Below are 18,806 nucleotides of genomic sequence, written 5' to 3' on the forward strand. Positions count from 1 at the left end.
TCCATGAACCACACATTGGGATATATACACATCTGCATCTGAGTTACCATAGATCAGGGATTCTAACACATCACTCTAAATCTGGCTAGCAGAGCTGAACAAAGACCTGGTCAAAAGTAATCAATTAGTATTCCTATTTTACAGATGAGGAACACTGGGGCTGAAAGAGAAGCAATTAGTACAAGGCCCGCCATGGTAGAGGGTAGTTGTTGGTTATGGTTGTTGTTGTTTTATCCCCTTGCTCTTGTCAAAGTCAGAAATGCTTGGGGATCTACTGGAAATCACCCAGAGATCTACCAGTAGATCCTAATCTACCTTCTGCATGCCCCAATCTAATTCTCTCCTCCACCCACCCCGTTTTACACACATTCATTATAATGTCAGCAGAGAGCCCTTGCACATAAAACTTTATGGAGGCAGGTTTGGGGCAGAAGCTGTTGCAACAATGTATCCCCCCCCCCCCCCACACACACACACACTTTTCTCCTCATGCATGTTCATTATGATGCTGAAGCTGGTTATGAGTTCCCAGTTCTTTATTTGCATGAAATTTCAAAACAGACCTCAGTCAGTAAACTGAATAAGGATCTAAAGTTTATTTGGTCCTGCACCCTTGTCTAAGCTTAGGACTACCCCCATGTCATATATCTCCATGATCAGGATACTGTCCCCTTGAAGATAAACAATAATTCTCTCCAATCACAACTTCAGTTTTTGCACAATGCACATTAATCTGTGATCTCCCCAGAAAACAATTTCTAATAAGGAGCAGAGGCTGGGAACCCAACAAAAGCTTTAGGACACTGCAACTTATAGAACCATACATCCAGGAGAGGGTCCTCTATTGGCTGGCACTGAGTACTGTTCAGCCTAAAGCTTTATATACGTACAAGGCACTGACAAGCCTTTTGTACCATGCCAAACATAGCCAAAAGATAAGAAATGAATAAGGAACTGGAGCTACGAATCCCACAGTAAGATATGGGCCACCCACACAAACAGGAGCCATCCTCTGCATGGCAGCACTGAATCCCATCTGGTCCTATCAGACAGGAGGAACCTCTCCAGTTGCAGCCCCAAGCAAGTGTTTGGGAAACTGTTTTATGTTATATCTGACATATTTTGTCCTTTGAAATCACTAGGACATGATATCCTAGGATATCTGTCAGGTATGTTTGCTTAGGATCTCTTATTAGGGACCCAGGGAAAATGCAGTGTGAGACAAGCCAAAAAGGTGGAAGGAGACCTTGATAGTGCAGTCCCATACATGTCTCCTTAGATGTAAGTTTGTGTTTGTAGTAGGGCTTGCTCCCACCTAAGTGGGTTTAGGATTGCAGCTTATCAGTCAGGTCACCCACAGGTCAGCAGCCATGCATATGTCTTATGTTGTCTCCACAATATAGATGTATATATATTTCTTATATATAAAGAAAAAGAAACCAGAGATGTGTTTAAACAGTGGTGCAAGGGTTATCATGAAAATTCATAATATGACAACTCAGCACTCAATAAGGTTTGTGAGGGAAGCCTGCAATAAAAGATGCATCAGAGAAAGGATTTGAGTGCCCCAGTCAAAGAGCGATGAAGATAACTGTTTCTAGTAGTTGAGGTTTCTAAACCAAACGTTTGTGAATGCCCATCCTCACCTGAACCTTAAATTATGGTCTGGATCTGTGCAGCTCTGTCGCTTTCCATTTCCTTTGATTTCCTGACATATTTCAAGCCATATTTCCTCAGTGGAATGATTCAGACACAAAGATAAAACCTACCCTCTGAGCATGTAAAGAGTGTTCATGTCACAACAGAGGAGTACAGCCACAGCATAGTGTACTGATGCTGAGTTTCTAGTTGGAGAAACACAGGCGGGAACTCTGGCTCCTAACAGGCTTGAGGAGAGGGAAGGGGCTGCGCAGGATTGCTTGGATACAACTGTGACTCTCTGCAGGTGGCCACACAACAAATGCAAGAGGATAAGGCTGGGTTATCTAGGAAAGCCAGTATCGCTGCTGTCACAACACAAACTCAAACAATGAGCTCTGGGATTGTTGTTGTTGTTGTTATTAACATTTCTATACCACCCAATAGCCGGAGCTTTCGGGGTGGTTTACAAATTCTTTCACCCTTGCCGCAGTAGAGTTTTGATATCTAATGGTGTCATTCCACAAACTCCAATAGTGCTAGTGGAGCTCTGCGAAACCTTTCAGTTGTGCAAATGGTTGTGCCTTGTACTAGCAAAGCACACGCTAGCTAGCCGAGTACATAGTCCACTACCAAAAGTCGTTGCAAGCAGTTGTGCAAGCGGAACTTTAGTTGGATTCTCCCCTTGTGCACAGTTTGGAACCTAGTTGCTGCTAGCGCAATATCATTGGACTAGCATAATGATAGTTGGATACTTCCCTTGGTTTAAAACCCTGCAACTAATCTGAAAAACAAAAGCACCTAGTGAGGTAAAAACCCACAAAGTCAGAGTTTCTAATCCTGTGAACTATTCACAAACCTTTAGAATGTCAAGGGACACCATAAAACACTCATTCCAACCTCTATTTAATTAACATAGTTGTTTTATATTATTTACATCTCACCTTTACATTAACATACTCAAGGCAAATTTTTAAAAAATGTAATTATAGCAAATCAACACAAATACTTTAATATAAAAATCATAATAGTTTGAGGGGAACATTGATAGCCAGTGGGAACAGTTGACCATGCCCACCTCCTGTTGTCATCTGATGTTAAGGGTATGCATGAGGGGAAGCAGAATCACACCATTTAGCCAAACCAAACCCGCCTTCTGGCCATGCGTTCAATGTTAGTGGAAAAGGCCTTAACACATAAAGACGTCCATGTGTAGCGGATCTTCCATGCAAGTGAAAACATTGGCCAACTAGAGTTCCTATACACATGAAGGAATGCATGTGCATATATCTACATGTGTACATCTGAATGCTCATAAGGGCCCTTCACGCTAACCAAACATGCAGCCACCAAGGGGTGTGGCCAGTGGGAACATTGAGATTTGGGGACATGGCAAGCAGGTGTGAATGCCTCTTCCAATAGCTAAATGATCTATTTTATGTTATTACTGCAAATGCAAATCTTGTTTGTAGTTGTTCTCAGCTTTATCATACAGTAGTAATTTGCTCTATTGCTTAGTGAGTATAAATCCAACGTTCTCAACTATGACAATGAGATGTGTCATTTTTCTGTGTTGCTTTTGTGATGACGTTTGATTCAATCAAATAAACAAACAAAAATGTAAAAAAAACTGTAATACAGAATGTAGGTATCTGTTTCTCTTACTACATCACATTGTGGCACAATATTAAGGGAAGGTTTCACGTCAGAGGAATTATGGAGACATGACATTCAGGGACAGCTAAAGATGCTCATCTAAAGGGAAAGAATGAATTACTCAGCTCCCAGCCTTAACATGGCCAAGTAAAATGCATAAAGAACCAACTTAGGCCTGTGGCAAGTAGAACCGAACAGGGGGAGCAAGGAGTAAGGACTAGGTCTGCAGAAGGTGAGGAGATCAATTTTAATTTAAAATGCTCATTTCCCCCCTTTCTATTGCCATTTAACTGTTAATTTTTCAGTAAAGCTACAAATTGAACAGTCAGTCTACTATGAGTATTAACCATTTTAGGCAAGCTTTACCCTGTGTAATATTGTCTTCATCAGTGGTATAGCTAGACTGTTTTTCTAATCATGTACTAAGAGGGAGACATTGTAAGGCTCTGAACAATGAAAGGCCAACTGGCACTTATATCTTCTTGAGTAAGTTTCCAGAGCAAGATTCATCTTACAATTATTTCTTTAGTCAAGGCTGATTGCCCCAGAGGCCCCAGAGTGTGCTCTCCAGATGCAAATGACATTGAGAGCACTACCGAGGAGGTTTCACCTCTAAGTGCACTTTTTCATGCCATGAAAAACACAGAGGAAAGCCAAAGTGGATATTTTTCAAAATACTTGAAACAGGAAAATGATTCTATTCCAAGGAGAAAGAAACCCACTGAAATAGTTTCCAAGCCATAGCAGCAAACCTTGGTTAGCAATCCAACCTGCAGGATAGGTGCTTTTCTCCAGGAAATATAACATATTAGACATATATATAATAACATATTAAAATTACACAGTTAAAATTAGGAACAGAAATAACAGAATGCAAAAATACAATTTCTCAATTTTTTCTACTAAAGTCAGTCAGTTGAACTGCTATACACACAAGTAATGTACTATAAATACTGGTTAGTTTTCATTATAGATAAAGATATATATTCAGTGAGAGTGGTGCTAAATAATCAAGGCAATTGTAGCCCTTCTGTAATATGGTTTAACTCTAACTGGAGGGGGGACAGGACCCTCAGGACTGACATGCTGGTTTAAAGGTTCTGCATTTCAGAATTAAATTCATGGAAAACATTAATACTTCACAATGTATTTTATTTGTTTACAAACCTTACTTATTGCCTTTCTGTTCAAGGCTTTTCGCCTTGAACAGATGAAAACACGTAACAAATCTCTGAGTTGCAGGAACGCTTGGATGACTGAATTCTTGTATATACATCAGCCCAGTTTTCAACTTGCTGAACTGAGATTTTGCTTGTGATCTTGATCAGTTAGCCATTTCTTACAAAACATGGGGGAACAACACTTTTGAGCCTATTCAATTGACCCCACAGTGGATTTTGATACCACTGGCCAAAATTATAGGTGATCTGACTGAAGAATCTATCCGATGCTTGTAGAAGTGACATTGAGGTTTGTTTGTAACATGTGGCACTCAGGGTGGCATAAATGAAAGTATCCACAAGTTTCTGACAGAGACATCCCAGGTTCAGGGGCTTTTCTGTGGCATTCAGTAGGATTATATATTTTCTTCCTGAACTGTTTAGCTTAAAAAGCAGCTGTGCCAGTATTTTAAGGTGGAACTATCCCACTGTTGCTTCTATTAAGGAAAAGCATGGGGTGGGTTGGAGCAGAGAAGCAGAGGGAGGGCATGCTCAAGCTTCCCTTTCCCTGCCACTTCTCAGCTAGAACTAGGGATGGCAGAGAATTCCGCCACGGATCTCGGTGAGGCCAAATGCCAGTGCATTCAGCCCCCCGAACTCCGTGGCGGAACGGCCTGCCCCCCCTGCGGATCCCCCCCGGGACGAGACTTACCTGGGGTGGATCTTCCAGGTGGCAGCGGTGGCAGCTGGTCTTCCAACTGGCTGCTGCCGCCATTTGCAGTCTTGTAAAAAAAAACAACAACAACGTGATAGGCTACGTAAAGATGTACGTAGCCTATCATGGCTGGGTTTAAAAAAAAAACACCACATACGCAAATGGCGGCGGCTACAGCCACCACCATTTGCATTCCTTATTTTTGGCCATCTTAGCCTACGTAAATATTTACGTAGACTATGACGGCGAAAATAAAGAGGAACGCAAATAGCATAGCGGGCACTATTTGCGTCCCTTTTTGATTTGCCGTTTTAGCCTATGTAAATATTTACGTAGGCTAAAATGGCAAATCAAAAAGGGACGCAAATAGCGCCCACTACGCTATTTGCGTTCCCTTTTATTTTCGCCGTCATAGTCTACGTAAATATTTACGTAGACTAAGATGGCCAAAAAGAAGGAACGCAAATGGCGGCGGCCGTAGCCACCGCCATTTGTGTACGCAGTTATTTCCCCCCCCCCAAGCCCTCCGTGGCTGGAAATCTGGCTTCAGATGGCTCTGGCCTGGGCTGGGCCTGGCCAGCTGCTCCGCGGAGCTGCTGCAGAGCACAGCCAGCCGTGGAGGATTCCGGGGGGGAGGAACGGATCGCCACCCCCCCCGTCGAGGATTCCGGGGGGAGGGATGGAACGCCTCCCCCCTATCAACATAATCCGCAGAAAGGTAAGTGACTTTCGTACATCCGTAGCTGGAACTCTGCCTTCCTAAGTTGCTTTTCTCTAACAGAAACGGCCATCAGTGTTTTGTCGCAACATCTGTCCATAACACAATAGTTCCTCCATCAGAAAGATGCAGTCTCTTGTTGCTGCTACACTGTATTTTGAAGTGTGTGTATCTCTGTGTAACTCGCATTTCATTCTTCACAATTACCATGTTTGTTTGGTGGTGGTGGTGGTGGTGGTTGAGCACAGCACTCTTCAGTTATTTGGGTTTTCATAAATGAATGGAGAAATTAAACAGAAATTCCACTGGTTACTTGGAACAGTTCCCGATTCTGGTGGGAAAGTATGATATTTCAAAGAATGTGCCAAGAGGAACTTCCCTGCCTTTGAAAAGAGTGTATAAAAGAAAATCTAGGCAATGGGAGCAGTCCACAACCATTCAGATCAATGGGACATTTGCCACTGAATTTAAACAGGATGTGGCTTGCACTCGATATAATCAATTATAACTAAAGTTTATTCCAGCATTTCTGTATAGTGTGGCAGGTTTACACATTAATTTGACTATTACTGTTATTTTTACATCCCGTTCCCCCCATCAAATATTTATTCTTTCCAGGTGAATGGCTTCAATGGCCAGTGGCTTCCAAACACTGAAAAACCCAGAAAATATTGATTTGAAATACTATTAACTGGATTTATATAAAGTGTGAAATAGGTTTTAGGTCAGTGGTTTGCAACCTTGAATCCTCAGATATTGGACTACAACTCCTATCATCCCTGACCATTGGCCATAGTGGCTGAGGATAATGGGAATAGTAATTGACAATTATGGAACTCATTAGCAACTGGAGTATACTAGGCTCTATCTTTGCAGTCCTTCAGAAGAACCCTAAAGATGCATTTATTTTCAGTAGCCTTCTCCTAAGGTTTTTATGGGGCTGCTTGAAGGAATTGTTTTAGTTCATAACTGATCTTCATCTTTGTACTGGATGGGTCTTTTAGTACATACTGTTAATTAGATTTTAATGGAATATTATGAATGTTTTATGAATTTTGTGAGTTGTCTTGAGGGGGCTCTTTTTTCCTTAAATAAACTAAAATGCATATCTGGGATCCAAGATTGGGAACTACTGTTAAGTATTCCAGGTTATACAACATTTCACTTTTGCAGCCGGCTGAATAAAGTCATTTTGTCTTGCTATATATTCACTGGACCTCTTGGTAAGCAAATGCACTCTGCAAAATTGGTCCATGCAGTTTAACCAGGCGCATTTAGCGTTGCCATATAACAAAAGAAGCCATTTCACAAATTCTTCTAGGTAGTTCTGTACGTGGATATGAGCCTGCTGGGAGAAAAGCTTGTGTGAACCAAGTTTTACATGCCAGGAGTCATTCCTGCGATCAAGACTGTGTCTTTTCCAGCAGCTGGAATCAAGGAGGCAACTGCGATTGTGCAGAGAGATTTGGCAACATGAACTGGCTCAATAGTTAAGTGTTCGCCAACAAGAAAGTTTCCACCATATCAATTTTCATAAGGGAAAAAAAATCCATACATTCAATTTTTTTAAAGATCTGTATTCAGTTGGTGCAGTTCATATTTCAATTTCAATTACCCATTGAGCATTTGCTTTGGCATCCATGCACAAGTGTATGCCATAAGTGGGCATTAGTACACCTGTAGATTTGCCATCATTCATCAGGCCCAAGACATTTTGCTACCTGTAGTGGACCTCAAATAGCACCTGCCTCCCTCCAGCTCAGGCCAATACTTTAGAACAAAAATGAAGAAGCAGATTTATCCCAGAGCCTGGTTTGCTGTCAGTGGGTGGGACTTTTCCCCAAAGCCCCTCTCCTCCCCAAGGTCCCACCACCTGACATAATCCGTCCCTAATCTCTGTGCAGAGAGGGGCATGGAGTGGTTACTTTTGGCCTCTCTCTGCACAGAGAAAGGAGACAGCAGCTGGCTTGGCTCGCCTCTTGCCATCCCAAAAGTACTGCTGTACCAGACGTCAATTCCTGCCTTTCCCTATCCCAGTCTCCCATGGCGCCACCTGAAGGACTTCGCCCTGTTGCACAGTGTGATCAGTAATGCTTTTCCATTAATTTACAGATTGCTTTAAGTTCTGCTTTTACTAATGATTAATATGTTTTGGGGCCGCAGTGGCTTAGTGGTTAAGACGCTGAACTGCAGACCGGAAGGTCGGCAGGACAGCAGTTCGAGACCCGAGTACTGTGTGACGGAGTGAGCTCCCATCTTCAGTCCCAGCTCCTGCCAACCTAGCAGTTCGAAAGCAAGAAATTGCAAGTAGATAAATAGGTACCGCTTCGGCGGGAAAGGTAACAGCGTTCCGTGCACCTCGGTGTTCAGTCATGCCGGCCACATGACCACGGAAGCGTCTTCGGACAGCGCTGGCTCTTCGGCTTAGAAATGGAGATGAGCACCACACCCTAGAGTCGGACATGACTGGTTGGGGACACCTTTACCTTTTTTAAAATATGTTTTGTCCATTTAAATAAAATCCAGATGGAACTCAGGGAAAACAGGGGAAAGAGACGGACTCCAGGGCAGCTGAGCTGGAGTGCTGTTACGGTTGTGCTCCTGTTAGGCCTCTGCTTCACCTGCTGGAGTGGTTCTGGACAAATAAGGGTTGACTTGTTCATCTCTCCCTGGACTGGAGTGTAACAAGAGCAGGCCCACCCTGGTGTTCTTGCCCCGTACCCTTCGTATACTACCTATGCCAAGAATAGGTCTTCTTTAACGCAGTTCCATCAGGATTGCTGTGCTTACTATCACAAGTCTTACATAGTACTTTTTGATTGAACAGTGGTTACCATACTGAACTATTTATTACAGCAATGAAAACTATGGAAGGTCTGCTCCTTAATAACTGTTATGTTAAATGTGAAAGAAGCAAAATGTTTCAAGACTGAAAGATGAGAGTGAGAAAAAATAACACAAATGGACAGATACTGTGTCTGTTTCGAATAACGTGACAAGAGTGTTTCTGTAAGTCTACAGTTAGGCCAGACACTAGAAAGTATGTTGCAAGGCTGCCCTGCAGTTCTGGATAAAGCGGAAACATCCATGTGGTTTCCAGGACAAAATCAGGACAAAAGAAAAGCTTGTGAATGTTATGCCTGGTGGCTGATGGTTTGTAACAATAATTCTGCTACTTTGCCCTAATAATTTTGCTATTTTGTCTCAGCATCTAAACATGTAAAATGTTGATCATTAATAAGTGATTCTAATCAGATTGGTGCTGCACCCCCAGATCATATGGTTTTGTAATACAAATCTCAGCACTGATATAATGCATGAATACAGTATTTTTTTGCCACCTAGTGGTAGTTTCAGATAATCACTTTACCAGTCTACCTTTGTGCCTCTGAACAGAAATATAAAAAATATGTGGTACCTTCCAGCAAAAGTTAAGGATTTAAAAAAAAACACACACACATTTATTTCAGTAAGAAACCTGCCACACTATACAGAATACTGGAATAAACTTTGGTTGTAACTGATTACACCGAGTTGTTTCCCTTGCATCTAATTTGAGATGCTCCTCAAGACATGAACCCGTCCCTTTGTACTTTTTAAAGTGCCATGCACACTGATGGACCACCAACACCCTGATGCTGCTTAAGACATCAGTTCCTGCTGTCTCGTTGGCTAGCCCAGCCGGTGGGCATGTGCTTCTTTCACTCTGTGCCCCAGGCCATCTTGCAGCCTTCCAGTTCCTCAGCTTAGACTGGCACATTCCTGGATACAAATCAAATCAAATCAAATCAAAAAAGTCTAATTGGGGAAAACCTCACGTCTCTAATATTAAGTTGTTGATACAATTTATGAATCAGGCCCAGAAACTCCTATAAACAGACTGAAATAAAACCATGATTTTTTTTTAACATGATGAATACATTTCATGCTCCTCTGAAACAATATTAATGACTTCAGATCCTTAACATATACTTGAATAAAATATTTATGTACTTGCATATGGCCAAATATGACTCCTACCAATAACTCATTGCCTTGAGCAGGACATATTACTGTACGTAATGCTTTTGACTTTGGTATGCGAGAAGTCATGCCACAGTGGTGATGATGCAACAGTTCAAACTCCCATTTCAGATTGTCTTTTGCTTTCGGTTTATTATGCTTCTGACAATCTGAAAATGCTTTTTAGCACCCTTCCTTGGCTTTATTTCATCATGATGGAAGCACTAGATGGGAAGAGGCACATAATTTGGGTGGCTGCTATGATCAGCACTTTTACCCTGTGTAACATGAGAATCCAACCACAGAGGAGCAGTGTTTCAGCAGCCACTACACCAGATGTAACACATATGATGGATAATAGCTTGAGATTACTAACAAATTCTCAGGAGCCATTTGATCCTATGAAATGAAACAGACAAGCCATTAAAATGTAGAAAGGAGCAAACCTCAGAGCCTGTACATGCCCCAAAGTTGTCTTGAGAAGTGTGTGGGTATTGTCTACTTGGGGCCCTCCCCTCTGTCAGGTGCCCCATCTGCATCTTTTCCTCAGCTGTCGCCTTTCCATTTTCCCTTCAGTCCTTGTGGCTATGCTAGTGACGTGACTACTAAATGGTGGAAGTATACAGAAACATTGCCTTGGGATAGGTGACTCCTTACTGTAGACCCTACAGGCTGTGAGTAAACTCCATGTATAGGAGTTTGGAGCCTGATATGAAAAATTAAATTGAATTTAGGCAATTTAGGTTTTTTTTTTAAAGCTTCATCTTTATTATAATAATTTATAGCTTTTGAATTCAAGTATTTCCAAACTGAAATTAGATGTTACATCTGTACATTTCAGAAGATAGTGCACTTCGCCCATCAGTGTAAAGTAAGGCTTCCTATGTAAGTTAGAAGAGGGAGGTGCACTTATCCCAACCTTATGTAGGCTGATTTAGGGTTAGCCCAGTGTAAAATAGCCACATTGGATATTTTGTGACACAGGAAGGTGATCTCTACAAACTGGCACCAGTTTCATCAGTGTTTTATTTATTTATGTATTCAACTTATTTTTATTTAAAATTATTTTAGGCTGCCATTAAGGGAAAAACCATATAAGGTAAATATTGGGGCCCATTACAGGTCCAAAATACCCCAGCAGTGGTTCATAACACTGGCAGTTTGGGAGAAGCAAACCATTTTGTAAGATTTCCAAGAAGCCAAGCCTCCTGTTCCCTATATGTTAATATATCGGCATGGTCTCTTGGACAATTTTATTTGCCTCAGACCATGGAATATGTGTGTCTGTTACCCCAAGCTTGGCACGATTACTTGGTTGTGTTTCCAGTGTTTACATTGTCTCAACTCTTTCCTCCTAGGTTTGATAAATAAGGCAGCCTTTGCCCCCTTTCTTTGGTGTGAAGTATGTTCTTTGCTAGATATGCAAATAGATCTAAAATATGTGGGCAGGAGGAGGGCGGGTTGGCAGCAGCATAATGGCTGCTGCTGTCACAAAGGCCCTGAGGGCTCCCCCAAATGTGAAAACAATGTTCTTTCCCTAGGAAAAGAGGCATTTGTGAGGCTCCAGCAGATGAAAGATTGCAGCAAACAGTGTATAATACTTCCTAGCTTTCAGATATCACACCTCCCACCCACACTGGCAAACCAGTTCAGGAAGTGGTAATCAGACAGACTCTCAGATATGTGGAGCATAATTGAAGTTCATTCACAGATGTGGCCCACAGAAACCTGAAGAACAGTTTCACAAGTCTAAATTTAAATGATTAAAAGGAGAATTCCATGCTATGGATAATAAGGAAAGGGACCAAAAATAAAGACTGCCAATATTGTTCGCTACCTAATACAAGTCAGTGGTGCAGCCACACTTGGAATGCTGTAGCCACACTTGGAATACTGTGTACAGTTTTGGTTGCCAAGTCTCGGAAAGGATACTGGAGGGCTGGAACAGGTAAAGGGTGACCAAAATGATTGGGGGGGGGGGGGAAGCAACTCCCCTATGAGGAAAGGCTACAGTGACTGGGGCTTTTTAATTCAGAAAAAAGGCAACAGATTTATAAAATTATGCATGGTGTGGAGAAACCAAGAGGGAAATGTTTTTCTCCTCATATAACACTAAAACTCCTCATCATCCAATGAAGTTGAACGGTGGGTGATTTACAACAGACAAAGGGAACACGTACGTAATTGATGGCATTCATTACCACAAGTTGTGATGTTGGCTACCAGGCTAGCTTGGGTGCCTTTAAAAGGTGGGTAGACAAATTCATGGAGGAAAAATCTTTTAGTATCTGCTAGTCATTATGGCTATATGCAGCCTCTAAGTTTCAGAGGCAATATGCCCTTTAGTACCAGCTGCTGGGGAGTCATAAAAGGCGAGGACTATTACCCTCATATCCTCTTTGTGGGCTTTCTGTTAGGCTACTGTGGGAAACAGAATGCTGAACTAGGTGGAACCTTGATCTGATCCAGCAGGGCTCTTCTCATATTATCATACACTTAAAACAGCTAAAATTTTCAAAAGCAGAAGAAGTTAGTCCAGTTCCAGTCTAAGGGAAGGAACATATATAAAAGGATTGTCTGAGATCCAAATAATTTGGCCGAGGGATGGCAAGCGGTTATGAAAAGGAGTGTCAGAATTACAGAATACAAACAATTGAGGAGGCCATGATTTACTCTCAAGATGGGAAGGTAATAAAAGTCTAAGAATAAGAAGAGAGAAAAATGATGGTTTATAGGCATCAAAAGAATATTTTCCAAACACACACAACAGAAGATTGTGATGTAAACTGCAGACCAAGTCTTTAATCAGGATTATATTTCACCATCATTTGCTTTACTGGCCAAATGAGGCAAGGAAGGGGACAGGAAGGAGATTTTAGATTTTAAAGAAGCATCCACCCTAATCTTTTAAAATGCAGATGTTATACTATTGTCAGTATATCTAAGAAACAGAAGGTTCAATTTTAGAACCAATGAAATCAGCGCAACAGTCCCCACTGGTGCCAGTAAGTTAAGACTGTGTTCCATCTTTATTCCATCTATTCTTAATCAAACTAGTTTTGTAATATTTGCAGAAAGATGTTTATTACCATCTTTCATTATTATCATTATTGTTTTATATGTTTGCAGTGTCCTTGCAATATCTTCAATGGGAAGTATAAAAATGGCAACTATTCTATAACTGGTTGATGTACTTTCAGAAGCAACATTGAATTATCTTCAGGTACAACAGAGAAGAAAATAAAATAAACATTTTTTTCCAATACATTATTTCCAATTATCCACTCTGTAAAATATTGTATTGGAAATAACTGCTTCTGTGTTGTTTTTCTTCTAAGAGAGTATTGCAACAATGGAGAGCAAAAGAAACCTAAACATGGAGTATCTATGAATTCTAATAAAAGCTGAACAGTTACCAGAAATTAAACAATAGGGTGCGCACGATATTTGTTTGGAATTTTTATTTCTTTAAAATAATTCTTACAAATGGATACAGTCACAAACATGATTTTAACCCAAAATATTGCTAGCCTACCACATTACCAGGAAGGAATCCATGTAGGCAATGAAATGCTGCTACTTTTCAGTAGTCTAGTGCCCCTTTCAATCTCTCTCTCTCTGCATCCCACCAATAATATATACTTTAACTGGTGACAAAAAGCATGATGCTTGTTTATACAAAACCTTTATTTGCACCTCAAAATCTCTTTGAAATGTCTTCATTCTGAAATAAGGGAAATTTGTGCCAAAATTAGGATAAACTGTTTTTATTTTATTAAATTATTCTAAAAAATAAGACAAGAAGGTAGAAAAAACAATGCACTGTGTGGCATAGAAAGAAAAATGGGAAAAATCGTTGTCCTGAGAAGTTCACCAACTGCCTCATTTTTGGGCATTTTTAAACATATAAAACAAAGGATCTCAAATCTCAAAACTGGTTTGTCGAATGCCTCCCTTATGTTTTTTGTTCTTGTTGACAACTAAGCAAACAAACCCTTGTTAATGTTCTAAAAACTGTACACAGACAAGTACATTCATGATATAATTAACTACTAACTTCTCTGGCTTAACAAAGAACCCATAGGACACAGAAACAGTGAATCAGTTCACTGGACAGGGACAAACTACATTTTATATGGAGGAATAAAGTTTTCAAATCTTCTTTCCATCTCCCACCGTTTCTCATTATACTGCATATTGGACCAGTTTCTAAAACATATATGGCCTCCTCCGTATGTTCGTGGTTTTGCATCTATTCAAAGTCCAATTGATTTTCCACACACCTTCCAAAGCTGCAACCGCCAATGTTGGGAATGATGTTCTCTTAGGCTACAATTGGTCACTTGGGTGGTCTCTATCAGCTTCTGGTTTGACTGTTTGGCCGGGGGAAGGAGCATGGGGAGGGTGGGCAACGGGGGGGAGCCCATGCGATAACGACATCGCATTGGGGACTATTCCTTCTACCGCTGTGGGAATGCCAGGCGGAGCCACACTCACAACACCGGGAGGATACCTGCTGAGAGAGGGAAAGGAGGACATGCGTCAAATCTTTTGATTCCTCAGTATTTTAATTGAAACGTGTTAACAACAATTTCAACAAATCTTCATCCTGAGATTACACTTCATGATACTAGCTCACTGTCAGTATGTTGATGGATACACGGTGAAGTTGTTTTCAGTGGGCAAAAGAGAACCCCAGAAAGCTGAGAACTGTTTTCAGTGACAGAGGCCCCATCTTAAACGGAGATGCTTTCTGATGCGATTCCATTTAAATCCAGATTTTCATGAAACCGGGTTTGTTCCTCTCATGACAAATGTAGCCAGAAAAGCGGTGTATACCCTTTTTTAAAACCTGCTTTCATGGGGCAAACACCACCTGAAACTGCATTAGTTGGGGGTTGAGTTCGAGTAGAACTGAACGTCATCAACTACGTAGGTGCAGGGGCAGCAAATGAGCAGAGGCCTGCTCCCTGCCCCTCTGCTCACTCCCATGCTCAGTGAAATACAATGGAAGACAATGACTTACTTCTGGGTAGACATGTTTAGTCAACACTTCTCCTCATGTCCACCCTTTCTCGGAGGGAATAAGGGTCATTTGGGGGTGAGCAGCTTTTAAAATCATTGCAGTCCTGCGTACCTTCACTCTTCGGTAAGGGCGGAGGTTTAAAACAACAGGCTTGCTCCCACCCCTCTCCTCACTCATGTGCTCGGTGAAGTGCAATGGAAGAGAATGAGTTACTTCCGAGTAGACATGTTTAGCCAGCACCTCTCCTCGTGTCCACCCTTTCATGACACAACTTTCCCTCCCACCTATCAATGCTGCTTCCCCCACCCACACCAAAGTCAAGTGAGGTCATGCAGACTCCCAAACCGCACCAAGGCCACTGTGACGGGAAAGTCCAGGGCAAAACGACTTTGCAAAGTGGCTTTTTGGACAGAAAAATGCACAATTGATGTGGAGCGGGGGTTATGTCATCTGCCATGATCGCCTGTGAGGCACAGTAGAACCAGAGTAAATTCCCTGTGTAGATGGGGCCAGATTAAATAGCAGGCAATGGAAACTGCTGCTGCTACATTCTCACTTACCTGTACGCAGCACCATTAAGCTCTGGATGGACAACTCCTGGATCCATGCTGGCCCAATGTGTCGCTGCAGTCAAATGTTCTTTGTTGACACAGTTTTTCAGGCTGTCTGGAATACGACCTAGTAGACACATATAGCATAAGTAAACTCAGTATGCGCAACAAATGCTAAATTAAAAAAAGAAGCACATACAGACAGAAATGCATGATATAAACATGGCCAGTGCTCTTTAGCCACAGTTGACACCATCATCACCAACATGTGTCGTCTTCTTCTACACATTTCAGATTTTTTTCTAAAATTTGTCATCTTTTCCTGTCATTCAGAGGTGGGAATGCTCGGTATAACATTTTAAAGGCAATTGCCTCTTACTACCATGAATTTTTTAAAAATCCCAAAGTGATGAACATTTGTTTTGCATCAGAAGTACTGACTGGAATTGTTTTTCTCTTAACTAAACATGTGGCTAAACTGGTAGTGACTGGAAAGGGTTTTTTTCCCCCCTTTAATAAAATTAACACTATAGTGTTATAATGCCACAACACATTCTTTTATTTAAGCAGTATTTTGCTGATATTTTTTAAACAAATTTTTAAAATGTAGCCGGAAAAGCGTTTTACTGCCAATTAAAAGATCAGGTAAACAACCTAACCGGGTTATAAAATGGTGCCCGCCAAAACGTTTTAGTGAATATGTGCTGAGCTGTGACAGGTTCACCCGTCTGATACATCACTGCCCATGTCAAAATCATGCCTCTTTAAAAAGAGGCAAAAGTAGCACATCTATGGAGATTATGCTACTTCTCTGTCCTCAAAAATGCTGGACTTGCTGCATTAAGAAAAAAAGATGGAAGCAGCACTGGAAAAAAACAGGGGCGAATTAAAAATTGATGATTTTTGGAGATTCCCCCTCCCCCTGCAGACTCCTGAAATTCTGCTTCAAATGGCTGGAGGACCCTCTAGAACAAAGTGGGAAGTGGTCCAGGAGGCTTCCATGAGGAGAACATCTGCTGGACTACAATCCCTTTCCTTCACAAGCCAGGATGTGTACACAAGTAAATACCTGAATTATGTTTCGTGCTGAAATTAATAGTAGTTGTTTGATGACAATAATCTTATCTCGCTCCCTATTTCATCCCTTGAAACTGACTGGCAGTTAACCATCAATGACAATCTAAGAAAAACTACAAAAATAGTTTCACCATGAAGAAAGTTATAATCTAACTAGTAAGGGACCAAAGGACCAATGAAAAATCATAAAGAAACTGGACAAATTGACTTTTTCCTTGTTATACAACCACCATTCATATTGCAAACCATGTGTGGAGTGTAGTCCATTAAGAACGTAAGAACCACCATGCTGTATCAGACCAAAGGCTTATCTAGTCCAGCATTCTGTCCCTAACGTGGCCAATCAGATGTCTCTGGGAAGCCCATCAGCAGGGCATGAGATGAGCGCAATAGCATGCTCCCATTCATGTTCCCTAGCAACTGGTATTAAGAAACATACTGCTTCTGACACTGGAGAGCATACATAGCCATCATTGATACCCTTGTCCTCCATGAATTTATCTAAAGCCGTCAAACTTGGTGGCCATTACAACATCTTGTGTTAGTGAATTCCATCGCTTAAATACATGCTGTGTGAAGAAGTGCTTTCTTTTATCTGTCTTGACTCTCCCATCACTCAGCTTCATGGGATGACCCCATTGGGTTGCTAGAGTCCTTGACGTGGGAGCCCTTGATTCCCAAATAGGTTCAGTCATAAAGTCACAGGAGGGCAAAGCCACCTTTTGTCCTCACTTTCCAAGAAAGAACAAACATGATTTGGGAAGAGGAAATGAGATGATAAAAAGGATGCAGATTGAATATCACTTTGCCCATTAGAATTGTACTTCATTGCCAACATTTAGTAGCGCTGTACTTTAGTAGACATTATTCTAAGCTAGTTTAGCGCTCCCTGTACTGCTGACAGTCTAAGAATCAGCATTGTTTATTGAGCCAACAAAACAGTCAGTGGCCAAGTTTGCACGATCAAACAACCCATGGTTAACAAACCTTGGGTTGTTTGTGAGAGTCCCACCCACTTCTGCTTTCTGAAACAACCCTGGAATGCCATTCTTGGGTTGCTGTCATGATATGCAAACTCAGCACCCTGGGTTGTTTAGTGTTTAACAACCCAGAGTTTTAACCCATGGTTTGTTGTTGGGTTAAAACTCTGGGTTGTTAATCCTAAGCAATCCAAAATGCCAGGTTCACATTTCATGCCAGCAACCCAGGAACAGGGCATTCCTCAGTTCTTTTGGGAAGCTGATTCAAAGTGGAAGTGGCGAGCAGGGAGGAGGTAGTGCACGCACTTGCTCATTCCCATGTAGCCACACCAATTCCTGGGTTGCTTAATCTAGTAATTGGTGTTGTGTGCAAAACAGGCCATTGAAAAACATTTAAGACAACGTGGCTGGCACCTGTGATAGCTCTCCGGATCTCCCGTGCTGCTTCCTCCCGCATCTCTATCGAGGCTTGTTCACTGTACCAGGCAGCATGTGGAGTACAGATCAGATTTGGTGCATCCTTCAGAGGACCCTGACTAAAGCTGAGGGAAAAGACAAAGAAGGCATTGCATCTTCCTGAACAGAGGCTTTTGTGCATGTATTAAAAATAAGCGTGTACAATGAAAAGTGAACGGCACTCTTGTTTCCTGAGAATTTAGAGCACTGACTTCTGCCCATGGTGTGCTAATGGACCACTCAAGCTTTACACCAGGGGTGGGAGACTTCAGGAGGTCCAGGGCCCATTCCCCCATGCCATAGGCTACCCCTTGTAAAATTAAAATAATTTTTTTAAATGGCATCCACAGTGGTTGTGGTGTGCCCAAAGAGTCAAAATTAGTTTGTTTGCAAAATTAGCTTGCTTGGTGCTCTATAGCAGCTAATGATAACAAGAACAACAACATTTGAGTTTTTATACTGGGATGAGAGGGCCTGACAGAAATTTTTCCATGCAGAATCTCAAGGGTAGTGAAAGAGGATGAAAGAATCTTTTTCTCACAACCTCTCTGGTGACTGCATCCATGAAAACTGCATTTCAGTCGTCTTCACATGTGTGGGCCTGTTATGTCCCCACACATGACATCCAGATATACTGCTAGTATCTGAATGGCCCACAGCAAACAGAATGTAGATAGAAAAAGTGCTATGCAGACAGCCTGGTGTGGATTCTACCTGGAAATATGCCTGATCCCTTGGTGGGTTTCGTAGGACCACTGATTTCCCAAAGACTAGAAGCGAGACTGACCCGGTCCGGACAACGTGGCTTATTTAGCCCATGATGAGCC

General features: G+C 41.7%; 1 protein-coding gene across 17 annotated transcripts in view; it reads right to left on the minus strand.

Moving 5' to 3' along the window:
• Nucleotides 1-9,374: 9,374 nt before the first annotated feature.
• Nucleotides 9,375-18,806, minus strand: part of CTBP1 (C-terminal binding protein 1) — a 73,153-nt gene continuing 63,721 nt past the window's right edge. For 10 of the 17 annotated variants that reach the window (XM_084844979.1, XM_084844987.1, XM_084844985.1 and 7 more), the window contains 3 exons: nucleotides 17,938-18,065; nucleotides 15,476-15,593; nucleotides 9,375-14,405 (listed from right to left, as the gene is read on the minus strand). In XM_084844979.1, the coding sequence (XP_084701105.1) occupies nucleotides 14,219-14,405; nucleotides 15,476-15,593; nucleotides 17,938-18,065 (433 nt within the window). In that variant the 3' untranslated portion in view covers nucleotides 9,375-14,218. The remainder of the gene's footprint in view (nucleotides 14,406-15,475; nucleotides 15,594-17,937; nucleotides 18,066-18,806) is intronic. The other 7 variants (XM_084844980.1, XM_084844993.1, XM_084844992.1 and 4 more) reach the window with 1 other exon arrangement.

This window comes from Heloderma suspectum, chromosome 3 (genome assembly GCF_057233095.1).
Source record: "Heloderma suspectum isolate Gila_16-S chromosome 3, 16-S_ref, whole genome shotgun sequence".
Lineage (NCBI taxonomy): Eukaryota > Metazoa > Chordata > Lepidosauria > Squamata > Helodermatidae > Heloderma > Heloderma suspectum.